We start from the raw sequence: 16,724 nt of genomic DNA on the forward strand, positions 1-16,724 counted from the left end.
TGCGAAATTAAATCTTGGCATTGTTCATGGGACACTATATAACAAGTAGGCTAATTATTTTATGTTTTCGGTTAGTGTTTTAAGAAGTTAATTCGACGTGTTATAACTGGATATGTCTTTAATGTGTTGTGCCTATATTTTTTTAATTTACAGTAAGTTTATATTAGACCCAAACATTTTAATGGCTGAAATTAAATTATAATTATGAAATATACCGGTACCTATTCATGATTTGAACAAAGATGCGAGAATTGCGAAAAGGAGAGTGGACTCATTGCAGATGGAATTGAGGTTAGAAAATTTGCATGCAAACACTCTTGAAACTGTGGGAACGTGATTATAGTGGAAGTCAAGTATTATAAATAATTATGTAAACAAAACGAAACCTCATGCGTCTAAAATACGTTTAGTGGAACGAATTCAGTTATTTATGTTGATAATGCATGTCCATGTGTGAAGTTTAAGATACTATGGACATGCGCATTATGCCAGTCTCTTGTTTCCAATCCAAGACCGTTATCTGGTGTTCGAACGAGAAACTAGTCAGTCTTGGAGTCCTGGTGGTAACGTGAGCGAGTGTGTGAATTGTGTTCTTTATATTGTGCTACTAAAATGTTAAGTGTTATTGATTTTCTTATGAAATACAATGGATGATTGACAAGAATAATATTATCGTAGGTGTTGGTCAGCATGTGGACACCAACAAAAACTAAGAAATATGGCGTTGGTGAGTACAATTCTAGACGAGCAAACCCTCCCTGGTGTACTTCTAAGTTTTTCGACATTAGCGGAGCAAAACTACAATGACGTTTGTCGCACTTGACAGTATATCTTATCATAAGAAAGAAAGATGACGTTTCGTGTCAAGTTTCTGTGAACATTTAATGCTTCATTCACATATACGTTTGTCTTTAATGTTTCAACTCGCAAATGTATTCAGAGGTGGATCCCAAAGCGCCAAACATTTGTCATGTGTATTATGTGTAATGCTACTGTCTGCGGAAAATAATTGTGGGTGTCTTTTAACACCTCCAACTGTCAAGTAACTTAGGTATTTTAACCAAGCGTAAATTAACAGGACAGACCCACACGTTAATATCTAAAGACAATGACTTTTCCAGATGATTACCCAACTATGACTAAAACAAACCATAGTACACCCTGTTACATTACATTTTTCTTGTCGATTGTACCACATTAACTAGGTGCTAAGTTACTTATAGTGGGATTAATGTGAAATGTAGTTAATACTGCGTTGCATTTCTTAGGTATAATAAATAACATTATTTGTATTGAAATATCTCCGGTTCTTGACTAACACTTATGTGTGAGAACTCTTGTTTACAAATACAGTACTCTCGTGAAGTAGCTACTGAATTAGTCATAAAATACTACTGAAGTTACAGTTATTATTTATTATTAGAGCTTGTTTGCGCTCTTCGTTAACCTTACGTGTTATTTATTACTTTTATATATTTTTTTCACACCGTACTACTTTTATGGAGCCATGACCTGGGCAACATTCACCAATGGATTCGCGCCAACTGAAGTAATGTACTTTGGAGACTGAAAATGAACTTGCATACATTTTAAACATTGTTGACTATATAAAACATAATTATTTTAGAATGAAGTTAGGTGGCTTTAACATTTATTGCATTTCACGAAATTGACTGGTCCGAAGTAAGCTTAATGGTTTTGGATGTTTGTACTGGAATTTATCTGTCCACAATTTTTTTTCAATTGCACCGCCATTTAAGACTTCTAGAATAATAAATTAATTACGTTCCTTATTATACTTTCCAGCGTAATTTTTCAGTAACGGAATACAAATTTCAAATAGGCTAGATAGGATTTATTACAAAAATGTTGTATGGATGAATAATTATTGTGACCCAGACTGATTGACTGGAACGTTACTATTTGACATTACTTATTACGTAAGTTACGGTACCGGTACAATATTAAGACAACTACTTTTGTATTACGTTTAGCTGCATAGAATTCATATTAATATCAATCACAATTTAAAAGTAGGCCTATTAAGTTATTCAGTGCAAAAATAAATATTCACGACAATAATTTGTTCGTTATCAAAATGATGCCCTTGCCCTGTGTAGTGTAATAGGAGTTTCACAGCATGTCCATCTGTCAAATCGAAAAAAAAAAAAAGTTGTGGATTTACTTAGAGTAAATCTCAATCTCGACAAGGGAATAAAAGCTCGTGTCATAAATGTTCACGAGAATAATTTGTCAGTCATCAAAGTGATGCCTGTGCAGTGTTTAGTAGAGAACCGGCGTCTTGCTAAACTAAAGCGTTAAAATACTATAGCGTAGGCAACGACTAAGTTAAATCATAGGAGTTTCACAGCATGTCCATCTAATGCCAAATCGAAAAAGGCAAGCATGTACTTAGGGTAAATCTCGACAAGGAAATCAATGCTCATGTCATATACGGTATTGTATTAAACATGAGGTTCAATACAATTAATTACAGTGAAATTATTACAAAATGAATATATCATTTCGATACCACAAGATTCGCCACTTTGAAATACTAAGTTACACAGTGATAAACGATTTCTTTTTAGGAATTATTTCAGAATTATTTTGTTAGAGTTTCAAAAGTGATTTTATGCTGGGAATTAGGAAAGTAATGTATTAGAAGATAATATTAAAAGCAGTTTACTGTAGTAGGTTCTATACCCTGCATAAATTTAACTAAATTTAGTTTTTTGCCAAAAGTATAAAGTGTCACGCGATGGTAGGTAATAAGCAAAACAATAGCTTATCCGTAATAATTATATTAGTACATTGTCATAAGTTCTTATTTTAATAATAACATTATTAGAATAAATAGGCTACAGTGAAAAAATATTTAATCGGTTATTTAACGACATTTATATCGATTGCACAGTTATCTAGCGCCGTTGGAATTGATGATAACGACAATATTGTATTTTGGTAGATGAGACCGAGGATTCACTGTGAGATTACCAGACACTCGCATTACAGTGGAGAGAAATGCCGGAAAAACCCCAACTAGACATTCAGCTTAAGCAGAATTCGAATAGCCTCGAATCATGAAGTATAATAATATCTCCGTATGCATTTAATTCGTTGCTGATAATCCCATATGTATATTAGTACATTTGCCGCAGCTTCTTTGTGAGACTATCTGAAGTGGATTGTACCAACTTTTTTTTCTGTAGGCTATTCTTCTTGTAAAGTCTAGCTTGAGTGTTTTTTATTAGAAGTCGAGTGTTTTCGAATATATTTTTCCAATTTAGACCTAAAATTTCTAGTGACATTAGGTTTGATTATTCTATTTGAATTTTTATTACTTTTGAGCTGTCATATAAATATAACGTTTCTTTGAATGTTTCAGGCCGTTAGGCATATTGGTGAAATATTACATTTTTCTTGATCTTTAGTTTTTCATCACTGACTGAGATTGTTAATCATGTTTCTCTTTTATGGTTTTCAAAATAAATTTTTCCCACACTTGATGCTGTCATATCCTTACACGATCGCACCATCACTGTTACATTTAACAGTTGGCGAATGTAAATTTTGTTTTCTCAGTAACTTACCTTCGGACAGTTTCAGAATTAACATTTTTATTATGTGACTTAATTTACAGTATGTTGCCAATTTTTTAGCACTTAATTTCGAACCTTTAGATTCGTTTTATAATTTTGTGGTTCCAAGGTGAAAATGAGATTTTGCGATATGTTATGCATCCTGATGGTGTCTTTATTGTGGCAAAAGATGACATGCATATCTGTTATTTTCCTCTCTGACCCGTTATTATGAAAGTTGATTAGTAAGATTTTATACAGTCATTCGAACTTTAAATGCTCGCGCTTGAAAAACTGCAAAAAATGATACAGCTATCACATTTTGTCTTGGAGCCACAGAATTGTATTATAATAATCCTTCATACCTCACTGTAAAAATGTTTTTGTAATTTCCTACTTTATTGATGAGTGTGATTGCTGCTCAGTTTATATAATTTTCGTGTGAGCCACTTCTGGATGATTTCTCAAATGTAGCCTAATCTGTACAACCTAATGTTATAAACTTAAAGTAGGTATATCTATTCCACTTTCAGGCTCTGGCCTTAGAATTCCATTCGTTTGTTCTACTTTGATAGAGGGGAAACATAATTACCGTATTTTCATTTTTTATGTAGGCCTATGACTTAGGTACTTCTGTTGAATATCGAAATATATATACTCAACTATCCTGCTCAGTAATTCGGAAGAACCACAATTAAAACAAGCATGTTACTATATATGACTCAACCATAACCTTACTTCCTTTTGTCTTCTGACGCAAGAGATGATGGTATGAAAATAATGCTGTGTTTACATAGGCTGTACATCATAGGCGTGAGCCACGCTTTCAAACAACACGACTCGTATAAATACGGAGTCATGGACATTGACGTGACATCATCAGCTGCACGATCATGTCGTGATGAGATCAAACTTTGATTTTTAGTCGTGGTGTAGCCAGTCGTGAAGCAGTGAACGCTGATGCTTATTGACAGAAACATTATTTTGCGTTTTCTAGAACAATTGTATGAAATGGAATCCAGCTTTAAATGAATACCGCGATCGAGATTTGAGGGTAGCGGCAAGAGAGACATTTTAAATGTACCCGGTTTCGGAGCGAAAGAAGTGATTGTAAAGTTAAAAACTTTACCGGTACCATAGAAGTTCTTACTGGCACCGCCTTTTTCCTAGTGCCCTCTCCTTAAAGTCCGTACAAGTCTACGGGCTAGACCAACACTAAAAATTGACCTGGAAATCTAACAGCGCTCAGCAACTAACGCGCCCATAACCACGTCTCAACTGATTTTAAAATTGGTTTATTTTAGGATGCTTTAATAACTGTAATGGGTTTTTTTTTTGTATCTAGCATCTGAATGAAATGAAGGTGATGCCAGTGATATGAGTCCAGGGTCCAGCGTCGAAACTTACCTAGCATTTGCTTTTAATGGGTTGAGGGAAACTCCCCGGAAAAATCTCAAACCAGATAACTTGTCCCAACCAGAATTTGAAGCCGGACCCGCCCGTTTCACGGTCAGACATGCCAAATGATTTCTTCACAGTTCACGCTTCCGAAGAGGGCGAGCATTCTAGAATATTCACACCCTATGTAAACTCGGCATAATACAGATGTGATGGAGTGAGAAACGGACGTATTTGGAGAAAAGCTGAGCTTCTAGGGTTTTGAACCATATGCACCTCGTGGGAAATTAATGTTCTTCTGTTTCTCTTGCCATTCTGATTTTATTATTTTCTGTTATGGCCACTTCATCATACAAATAATCGAAAAAGTCATTAAATGATTAGTATCGTAATCATTTTCTTCTAATTTTTCTGTTACTCTTCCTCGACTTTCTCCTCACTGTCATCATCAGTATCTTCCTTCTACACCCTTTCTGCTTCCTCTCTTCCTCTTTTATCATAATTTTGTCTTAGTCTTCAGTCATCTTCATTATCATCATGATTTCCACCTTGTCGTCGTAGCCATCCTCCATTTTTCTGCTCTTTCTTCTTCCTCCGCCTCCTCCTCCTCCTCCTCCTCCTCATCATCATCATCATCATCATCATCATCGGTGGCTTTTCGTTGGCATCCTTGGTCCAGATGAAATCGACGATTCTTGAAGGAACCAGAATTCATTTCTCAGAGCAGCGTTTCTCTCTTTCTTTGACGACCAAGTTACTTTGAAGCAGGTTTAATCACAGTATTTCTGTTCTTCATGACATTCGTATTCCATCATTGTTCTGTCGTAAAGCATTATCATTTCACCCACTCTGAATAGTTTTTATATAATATTTGAAAAAGTTTTAAATTAATTTTTCTCTTTCATCCTTTCAGTAGGAAGTGATAAATTAGTTTCACTAAAGTAAATAATTAAACAAACACTGAACACATGCTGCAGAGTGTTTCATTTTTTAAATAACTTTTATTCTGCATGAAGTGATGTGTCATAGTCATAGTACACACAAGGCTTTTCTGACGTCCATAACCTTGTGTTTAGAAAATTTACATAGACTGAGATGAATGGTTAAGTGACAGCAATGACCATTATAACAATGTATGGGCGAGCCACCGGCGTGGTTCTGTCGCTTGAGGCGCTTGCCTGCCGGCCTGAAGTTGAGTTCGGGCGCGGGTTCGATCTCCGCTTGGGCTGATTACCTAGTTGGGTTTTTTCCGAGGTTTTTCCCAACCGTAAGGTGAATGCCAGGTAATCTATGGCGAATCCTCGGCCTCATCTCGCCAAATACCATGTCGCTATCACCAATCTCATCGACGCTAAATAACCTAGTAGTTGATACAGCATCGTTAAATAATCAACTAAAAACATATGGGCGAATCGAGAAATGCATATAGAGTGTTAGTTGGGAGGCTGGAAGGAAAAAGACCTTTGGGGAGGCCGAGACGTAGATGAGAGAATAATATTAAAATGGATGTGAGGGATGTGGGATATGATGGTATAGTACTTACTTACAAATGGCTTTTAAGGAGCCCGCAGGTTCATTGCCGCCCTCACATAAGTCCGCCATCGGTCCCTATCCTGTGCAAGATTAATCCAGTCTCTACCATCATATCCCGCCTCCCTCAAATCCATTTTACTATTATCCTCCCATCTACGTCTCGGCCTCCCCAAAGGTCTTTTTCCCTCCGGTCTCCCAACTAACACTATATGCATTTCTGGATTCGCCCATACGTGTACATGCCCTGCCCAACTCAAACGTCTGGATTTAATGTTCTTAATTATGTCATGTGAAGAATACAATTTCGTGCAGTTCTACGTTGTGTAACATTCTCCATTCTCCTGTAACGTCATCTCTCATAGCCCCAAATATTTTCCTAAGAACCTTATTCTCAAACATCTTTAATCTCTGTTCCTCTCTCAAAGTGAGAGTCCAAGTTTCACAACCATATAGAACTGTTTTATAAATTCTAACTTTCAGATTTTTTGACAGACTAGATGACAAAAGCTTCTCAACCGAATAATAACGGGAATTTCCCAAATTTATTCTGCATTAAATTTCCTCCCGAGTGTCATTTATATTTGTCACTGTTGCTCCAAGATAGTTGAATTCTTCCACCTCTTCGAAAGATAAATCTCCAATTTTTATATTTCCATTTCGTACAATATTCTGGTCACGAGACATAATCATATACTTTGTCTTTTCGGGATTTACTATCGCTTTACTTGCTTCAAGTAAAATTTCCGTGTTTTCCCTAATCGTTTGTGGATTTTCTCCTAACATACGGTACTCACGTCATTCGCATAGACAAGACTGGATTAATCTTGCTCGGAATAGACACCGATGGCGGGCTTATGTGAGGGCGGCAGCAACCTCCGGGTTCTCTAAAAAGCCATTTGTAAATAAGTAAGAAAACATGCGATAGAAAGTGTTTTTTACGTACTCCAGACAAGAGAAAGAAGCTGGTATTCTGAAAGCAACGAGCGCAACTCGTGTTTCGACAAAACCACTTTGGACACAAAACTATGATTTATGTTTTACCTTGAATATATTCCGGATGATCAAACAGTTATATACGAATTTTACTCTCAATTGTATCGCGAATGCGATGTACATAATTGCTATCCATCTTAATTAATCTATAGCAATAAAATTATTTACCAGTATGACAACTTTCCAGTCCATGTATCTAATTTCAGGCAAGCCAGGCTTAAAAAATGGAAGACATTGAGGTTTTACGGCATTCATATAGATCCCAAGATATGACATCTTCCGTTTACAGTTCATTCTGGTTGTGTCTGTGTTTGTATATGTGTATGTGCGTGCGTGTGTATGTGTCGGTGACAATTGATTTTGATGAGCTCAGTACTGCATTACTAGTTTGGATTCTTCCACGTTCAAAGAATGATATCGTCGCCGAATTGAACTACTGGCAGAAAATAGGAAGATTGTAACTGAAAATAATAGATTTCATTTGGAATAATGATCTGTGTTTATTTAATTCACACCTGAGATAAGATAAATGCTATGTTTATGCCTAATAACTTTTGAATAAATCTAGTACGTGGGTGAAGAAAGAATAATGCTGAAACTGTTCAAGAAGAGACAAATTGACTGGGTTACTGGCTAAGAAGAAACTGTTTACTTGAAGAAATGGTGAACGGAAGAAAAATTTAAGACAGAAGAAGATATCAGATGATAGACAGCATTAAGATACATGGATCATATGCGGAGATTAAGAGGAAGGCGGAAAATAGGAAAGTTGGGAGGATGCTGGGTTTACAGTAAAAGACCTGCCCTTAGGCAGAACACTATGAATGAAAAACATGCGCGCACGCGCACACACACACTCACACACGATACGACATAAAATTTTGTCGTGGTTTTTCAATACGCGTCGTAGTGTGGGGCTCAAATTGGTCCATTTGCTTGATACTGGATTGTTGAAAAATACATTGCACACCAAACTGTTTTAAAATGTCCTAAGTGTTATCATTTGTGCAGTAAATGTTTTGCTCTGTTAGAACTAGTTTAAGAAACGATGAGAAATATGTTGGATCTTTTAAGCTTATGATAAAATATTTAATTGTATGATAAGTTTTTATAACAAATGTTATTGATAAATATTTCGATATATTATGCAGTTCTTATCAGGATAATTTGATATCGTTCTGGCACGAAAGATAACGAAAGTGATTTGGGTGTGAGTAAATTTATCATAGATTAAGTATGTTAACAGTTTGACTTATTGATTTGATGAGAGTATCAACCAAAACTTGATTCGTTGAATAAGTGGTGATTGAACGAAGTGACATTATGAATAAAGAGCCAAATACATGGATGACTGATGAGATGAATTGGTTTATTCTTGTATGGATGGATGGATGCATGAATGGATAGGCGGTTGAGACATTGTGTGTGTTGGTAAATAGGTAGCCATTGGATCTCCTATTAATTTACCGTTTCTAACCACTAGTAATTCCATTTAGGGATTTGAACCTTCGTTTCCAATGGCGAAAGTTTCGACGCAACATTTTTTTCCAACATAGCGGCCTTTTTGCCATAAAACTACACTATTAATTAGTTACCGTAAATTTGTCAAGTGTATTGTGTGAAAAGTTAAGTAGAGGGATTGCGTGACGAGCTACCGACACTTCTGTACCGTACTTTCCTGACAGTAGCTGATGTCCTTGAAGACGGGGCTTCTTTGCCGAGCAGAATGCAAGTTTTGGTATTAAAAAAGCGGCGGTGGAATACATTTCCTCGGAGTGCTTATGTTACTCCAGCCATTCTCATTTCATCATTGTTCCAGAATAGTGTATTCATTCATTCATTCATAGTGTTCTGTCCAAGGGCAGATCTTTCACTGCAAACTCAGCATTCTCCAATCTTTCCTATTTTACGCCTTTCTCTTAGTCTCTGCACACGAACCATGTAACTTAAAATTGTTTATCATCTGACATATTCTTCTCTCCCGAACTTTTCTTCCGTTCACCATTCCTTGCAGTGCATCCTCCAGTAGCCAGTTTCTTCTTAGTCGTTGACCCAACCAATTCCTTTTTCTCTTCCTGATCAGTTTCATTATTTTCACTTTGTTGTGTAAAGATGGACAAAATTTGAAGATGTAAGCAATTTCCCAGTCATTTCCTTCTGTGTATTGCTGCAATATCTTAGTGCCAAACACTTGAACTTCGCAATCGCTTCATTTCTAAAAATAGAAATTACTTGTACAAATTCATTGAACTATATCTAATCTATGCAATTGTATAGATATATGTCGTGCTTAGCTGGGAACTGTACCCATACAGACATATCTCTCGTTAACGAGGCTCAGGTTAGAACACTGTTATATTACAATGCTTGTCGCACTAATAGCTGATCTTGCACAGTTGTTTACGGATAATACATAGACGTGGAGAAACACCGAGAAAATGAATATATGTTACTAGTCTTTACTGTCCCATTATACAAAAATAAACTATAGTGATAATGCAAAACTCTATCAAGAGATCTTTAGAGATATTTATCGGCAACTTAATTCTGCTGGAATTTGATCGATACCTGAAGACTTGTACTTTTTCAGATTTTATATCACAATTTCGACTTCTGAAAGTGTGGGTTCCTGTGTGAGCTCAGCAGTTTGTATTTGAATTTCGTCCCGATCATTTCTGTTTGGCCTATGTAGCCTATCTACATTTAATGTTGTCCAGAATAGTTTTTCCGTCTGTTCAGGATTGAATGAGAGTCTGGAAGCAAGTCACCATTCTCATCCTTGATCACGTTTACCCTTACCTGATATTTGTTCTTAAATTCCTTTATGCCCTTTTATAAATCAAAACCATGTATTGTGGGTCCCTATCACCACGGCATGGCGCGTCCTCAGGTTGCGGATAGAGGAGACGGCCTCCAGATATGGAGGGTAGCTGCGAATATATTGAATAAGCAGTCGTGGACAGCCGATAAGGGGTGGTCCTCCAGCTTGGGGGTTGGGCGAAGGGCTAACAACCCATCACCGTAAAAAAACAACTTGTTACGAAACCACACAATAAGCCTCGGAATAGGACTGGTTCTCTGGCACGACCACAGCAAAGGAATAAGGTTATGAGATTGGTACTCGGAACTAACTAGTGTTTATAGAACAGGAGGGTAACATTAGTAACAAAAGAACTAGCTAGATATAGAATAGACTTTGTGGGAGTACAGGAGATTAGGTTAGTTGGGAATGGCATATCACAAATAGGAGATTATTTGTATTATAGGGAAGGAAACAATAATCACCAATTCAGAACAGGATTCTTTGTTCATAAAAGAATAAAATCAGTAGTAAAAAAGGTCGAATTTATCAGTGACAGGTTATCGTATTTAGTACTTAGGCTAGATGGTGCGATATCGTAGTTATAAATGCTCACGCCCCTGCAGAAGAGAAAGACGATCATATAAAAAGATAGCTTCTATGAAGAATTGGAACACACTTTCGATCAGTTATCTAGGTATCACATGAACATTTTATTAAGGGATTTCAACGCTAAAGTAAGACGGGAGGATATTTTTAAACCGATTATTGGAAAATAGAGCTTACACGTAAATAGTAATGACAGTGGAGTTAGGTTAGTCGACTTTGCCACAGGAAAAAATTTAGTTGTCAAAAGTACAACATTCCCCCATAAGGATATACATAAATACAGTATACTTGTACTTCTCCAAATGGATTGACACACAACCAAATAGATCACATCTTGATAGATAAACGAAGACATACTTGTATAGTAGACATTCGAACCTTTGGGGGGGGGGGCAGACTGTAATTCTGATCATTATTTGATAATTGGAGAATTAAGAGAAAGTATCAGTAGCCAAGCGAGTAGAGCAACAAATTAATATTAGTAGATTCAATATTATTAAATTAAAGGACAAGGAAACTAATCAGGTCGAAATTTCAAGTAGGTTTGCCGCTTTAGGAAGTTCCGACGAAGTTGAGAAAGAGTTAGATGTTAATAGCGTGTGGAAAAACATCAGAGTTAATATCAAAATTGCAGCTGAGCAGAGCATAGGTTATTATGAAACTAAGAAAAGGAAACCGTGGTTTCATGAAGATTGTTGCATGGTAGTAGAAAGAAGGAAAGAGGCAAAATAGAAATTCTTACAGGATCCAGTTGAGGCGAATATAGATAATTATTTCAATGAAAGAAGGGAAGCAAGTCGTACACTTAGGAATAAAGAGAGATTACTTGAAGGAAAAACTTAATGATGTAGAAACAAATAGTAAGAATAAAATAATTTTAGACTATCAGATCATAATAGTATAATCAGTCACGAACAATCTAGAAATGTGTAGTAAAGTGCCCACAGGAAGTTCTCGAAAGGTCAACGAATTTTGTGTTTTCCCTTTTAATATTTGCCACTGTGAACAGAACTTCTTCGGCTTGTGGAAAAAAATAAAAATAAACGAAGTTAACGTTACGCACAAATACATATCCATTACCACAATGATATATGTAGTTCGGCAAAAAAAATATGAGACAAAAATACCGGTGTGAATTATGGGAAATAATGACAGAATGATGAAAGCCATCGGCACCCTTCGAAACTAGTAAACTCCGGGATCTGCATCGGCGCGAGCGAGTTGCTAAGCAACACACGGATGATGTCGGCTTATCGTTTCAAAGGATAGGCGAAATGAAGACTTAATAATGAAGAGTTCAAATGATTACCGCAAGTGATACATGCTGACAATCGAGTAACACTTTACCACTTTATTTATTTATTTATTTATTTATTTATTTATTTAATGTATTACAGCCAGTTTTGAATGTATTGCAGCTTTTACATTTATGACATAAATTACGCATTTTATGCGTCGTACATAAATTAAATTTTACGCGTAACTTCCAAACCCTGCATGTACGTACTCTCTTTTATACTCGTTCAGACACCCAGACATGAACTCATCCATATACTCAGCCAGTTATCCACCAATGCATCTACGTCCGTAATCTACTCATCATTCACTCACCCAACCATACTGTAGATAGGCCTAAGAGGCTGTGATTGTAAGACAAAGGAAGTTTACATTTTAAGGACAATTTTGCCATCGTTTACAGAAAGAGGGGGGATATTGAACGTTTTGCTTATAAATCGGGAAAATTTCGTTATTTGGGAATACTGTATAACAGATGTATAGCATCTACAATACGTATTTTTTTCTTACAAAATACAGATATCTAACCTTCAACAAGGGATACTGTCCATTAGCTAACGTCATGCACTTTAGGCCTATAGTTATTATCTGTGCGCTAGAGTTTACGGCACAAGAATATTATTTTCATTATATGTATTTTCCCAGTAACAAATAAGAAAAAAAAAAACCTTCACATTACAACAGTAAGTCGAAAATAAGTTTATTTTCAGTATCTTACCCATCAATTGGCATAATAAGTCTATGTCTGAAAAAGTGTCAACTGCATTTATATATTTTAAATAATATATTGACTAATTCCATCACTGCGTTATATTGTATGAAACAAATTATTAATAAATCTCCACAAAGAATTCAAAGCCTTTGTAGAGTTTATCACGTCTAGAAGCGAACAAATGATTTTATGGGACGCACCATTTAAATGACCATGCCCATTTTATATGATTGTCATAGCAGTAGGCTACGACGAAACTTTATTTGAGAAAATAATTACAAAATATAAGATGTAACATACTCGTTGCAATGACAATCTCATTTCTTGTGTGAGTTAATAATAATAAGGCTGTGTCAAAATTTCCGGGATAGAAAATAACATATGAGTAATTAATGTAAAACGCTTGTGTTATATTCGCGCGTACATTATAATCTCAGATGTGCAGAGTTCAAATACGGTATAAAAATGCTAGCTCCATAGTCCATATTGGTCCATTCGTAGGCCTAAATACGGCCCTAGGTTGGACAAACGAATATATATATATATATATATATATATATATATATATATATATATATATATATATATATATGTATTACACAGTTAAAATATAGTGAGTGATTTTCAATATCAGAAAAACCATGTCCATAGGATGAACAAACATCGTCTCCCATACTTATCCTTTGCGTACCAACCACGAGGACACCGGGATATAGGAAGACAAGAAACCGCTGGAAAAATCAGGAACATCTTGGGATCAGCAGGAACAGACCGAAACGTTCATGAAATGATGATACGTCCACCTGTCTCATGGCTTAAGTAACTTCTTAAGACTAATGTTTTTCCTAGACGTGAAAGACTCCATGAGAAGGGGGGGGGGAATGTTAACAAAGACTCGTTCATTTTTATTGTACTCAATAACTATATTTTAATTATTCTTAGAATTTTTTCATCAGAAATAATCATATAAATTTAACAGTAATACTAGTTTCACCAATATTATTTTATGCTATTTAATAGAGTCCTGCAAAACCGGTTGAAAGCCGAACAATCTTGCATAGCACTACTGAACGCCTGGCTTTATAGGCAGTATGCGAAGTACATCTGCTTGCGTACTCCCTGAGTATTCGGTTTAACGTGTATTCGAGTTGATTTGATCTCTCTGTGGGTGGACGGCTCTGGCGTATAAAATGAAGATCACAGTGAACCATCCAGATATTATTGCTGCGGATCATCAAGAGGAACAAACAGCATGCAGCGTGAAACTACAGACGTTGTAAAGCGTAAATTGCAGAAAAAAACTTTCGGTATCCACAAATTACCAAGGTTGTAATTTTTGCTTACACTAGAAAACTGAATTATAATATTACAATAATGACACACATAAAACAGTAAACTCGATCAATAGTAAAACTAAAACAAAAATAACTTTATATCTTCTGAAACCTACTACAACCAATGCTTTTAGTATGTTTACTATGACTAGAGAATTAAACGTAATATAGATTTTCCATTCATTTAAGTGAACCTTATCGCTCCGTACAATCTGCAGGGTTATTTCACTTCTACCCTGTATATGAATAGCTACTGTTTTGGAGGAATGCATTTAGAGTTAATAATTATTTAATTTTATGTTTTGTGATTAATTGTAATTCTGTTTTGGATTTATTTACTTATTATATCTCACATTATACATTATGCTCATTTCATTTTCTACATACTAAATTGATGGAAAGATCACCAAACAACTCTAGCCTCTCTAGCAACACTTGTGTAACGAATATTGGCCATTCCATGAATAAGTGTTTCCACCGAGCGTAACTTTAGACTAGTAAAAGAGATTTATTAATATATAAACACAAGAAGTCAACTCTGATCATGTAGTCTATGATAATAGGCCCTAATAATAATTGTGAACATCAAATAGTTGATATTAGCACGTGTGTAATAAAATAGTTCTTTGAATGACACTTGTTTTCTCTGAAGTAAATCTTTTCTACACAGAATGATTTGTTTCTAAACCTTGCTATTCTTTTGTTATTCGTAGTTTAGAAATGTGTAAATTATACCTATTTTGTACAGAACAACAACCATTGGGAGCCACAGTAATCGTATTGTTGAAAATAACATTACTTTTTATCTTTATAAATTGATTTCTTAATAAATAATATTGAAACTGCTTAGAATAATTAAAAAGCATGCAACTATTGTTTTAGAGGTACGCCTATACATTTTCTTTTTAGTTTAAAGTACAAACGTCATAATGGATTGTATGTACTTCTTTCTTATTTTGTGTTATAATGAATTGTAATTATATTTTTGAATATGTTTACATTATGATATTTCACATTATACATTACGTCTATTTCCTTCGATGTCACTGTGTCCATTGTTCATTTATTTGTTACTAGTCAAATTACTGCAAGTTCGAAATATAAAAATAAATGTATTAAAGTGTCAAATTATTTGTATTCCTATTTGAAGCAAAAATATTTTTGTAATTAAACAAAATAAATATCCCTCAATATTATTACTCTGTTTGTATAGCCTACTGAGAAAATGTTAAAGAGTTATTGTATGATGAAATGTACCTGGTGTTATTTGGAGATAGTATTTTCTTCCTCCTTACCATTTCTTTCTGTGTGAGATTTGTGTTCTAAATAATTCGCGATCTTACATGAACTTATGTAATATCGATCATTGGGTTATACAAATCGAACAAGATTCAGTCAATATGTGACGAGAAAGAGTTACGACGTAATCAAATGATGAAGTTATGACGTATACTGTTTAACACTGGTATAGAAAAACGCCAGCTATATAGCGTTTATTGGTAAGAAAAATATACATGGCTTGTGCACGTCTTGTTCTGTGAAAAACTGTAACATTGTTTAACATATCTATAAGCAACTTTCATTAGTAAAACTCTAAAAGTTAAAAATATAAACGATACTTATAAAGTTACTGCAAGTTCAGAATAATAAAGAAAATATGTGTTATAGTGTCGAATGAACTGTAAGAATACTTGCAAACACTTTTTTTTTCAATAAGACAACGTAAATTTCCTTGTTACTCCGGTTGTGTACTCGAAAAACGTTATTTTCATGTAAATGCGCCTGATGTTCTGTCTACTCTGCAATACATCAGGCGTAATCACTCGACAACCGAGTTATTCGGCCCGATGTTCATCGTAGCCGATTGAACTCCCGACCGGACGAATCTAAACCGGTTGTGTGCGCAGTTTTGCAGGTCTCTACTATCTAATTCAGTCAGCAATACCCAGTAGGTCTAGGCCTATCTGTTATTCTTGTACCATAAGAGCCTCCACTAGTGGGCCAATATGATGTTGAGAGATGTTTGGCATGGAAAGAGAAATTCTAGTGGAGAAAAAGACATTTTGCCAAAAGGTCTACCATCATTGATACGAGGTAACGATGTGATTTTATACAAAAATTCTCTCTTTTTTTTTTGTGTTTTGTCTCCCTATTGTGTGTTAAAATTTGCTTCATTCCCTGATCCTAAATTATTGAATATCCTAGTATCTGGTAGAAATTTTGTCATGGAACTAGTTTGTACACTACAAGGCTTTAAAATTATCCATGCATGTAGGATCTGTGGGGGTAAATTGTTTGCTCTGCTAGTGTATTTCTCAGTAAAGTGCTTGTTTGCGTATTCAAACAGTGTTTATAAAGGCAGTTGGTTTTTGTTCGCAGTTCTACATTCATATTAACAAAGTTCTTGGGTTTCCGTTAAGTACTCTTTGATACGACGAAGTGTGGCTGCAATCAAAGGGAGTCGTGTT

The 16,724-nt window shown here is 35.3% G+C and overlaps 1 protein-coding gene across 1 annotated transcript in view; it reads left to right on the forward strand.

Annotated features, from left to right (window-relative positions):
• Positions 1 to 563: 563 nt before the first annotated feature.
• spg (dedicator of cytokinesis spg) overlaps positions 564 to 16,724 on the forward strand; it is a 657,455-nt gene continuing 641,294 nt past the window's right edge. The window contains exon 1 of the mRNA XM_069848787.1: positions 564 to 727. Coding sequence (XP_069704888.1) covers positions 691 to 727 — 37 coding nt within the window. The 5' untranslated portion in view covers positions 564 to 690. The remainder of the gene's footprint in view (positions 728 to 16,724) is intronic.

Source organism: Periplaneta americana, chromosome 15 (genome assembly GCF_040183065.1).
Source record: "Periplaneta americana isolate PAMFEO1 chromosome 15, P.americana_PAMFEO1_priV1, whole genome shotgun sequence".
In the NCBI taxonomy this organism is placed as follows: domain Eukaryota; kingdom Metazoa; phylum Arthropoda; class Insecta; order Blattodea; family Blattidae; genus Periplaneta; species Periplaneta americana.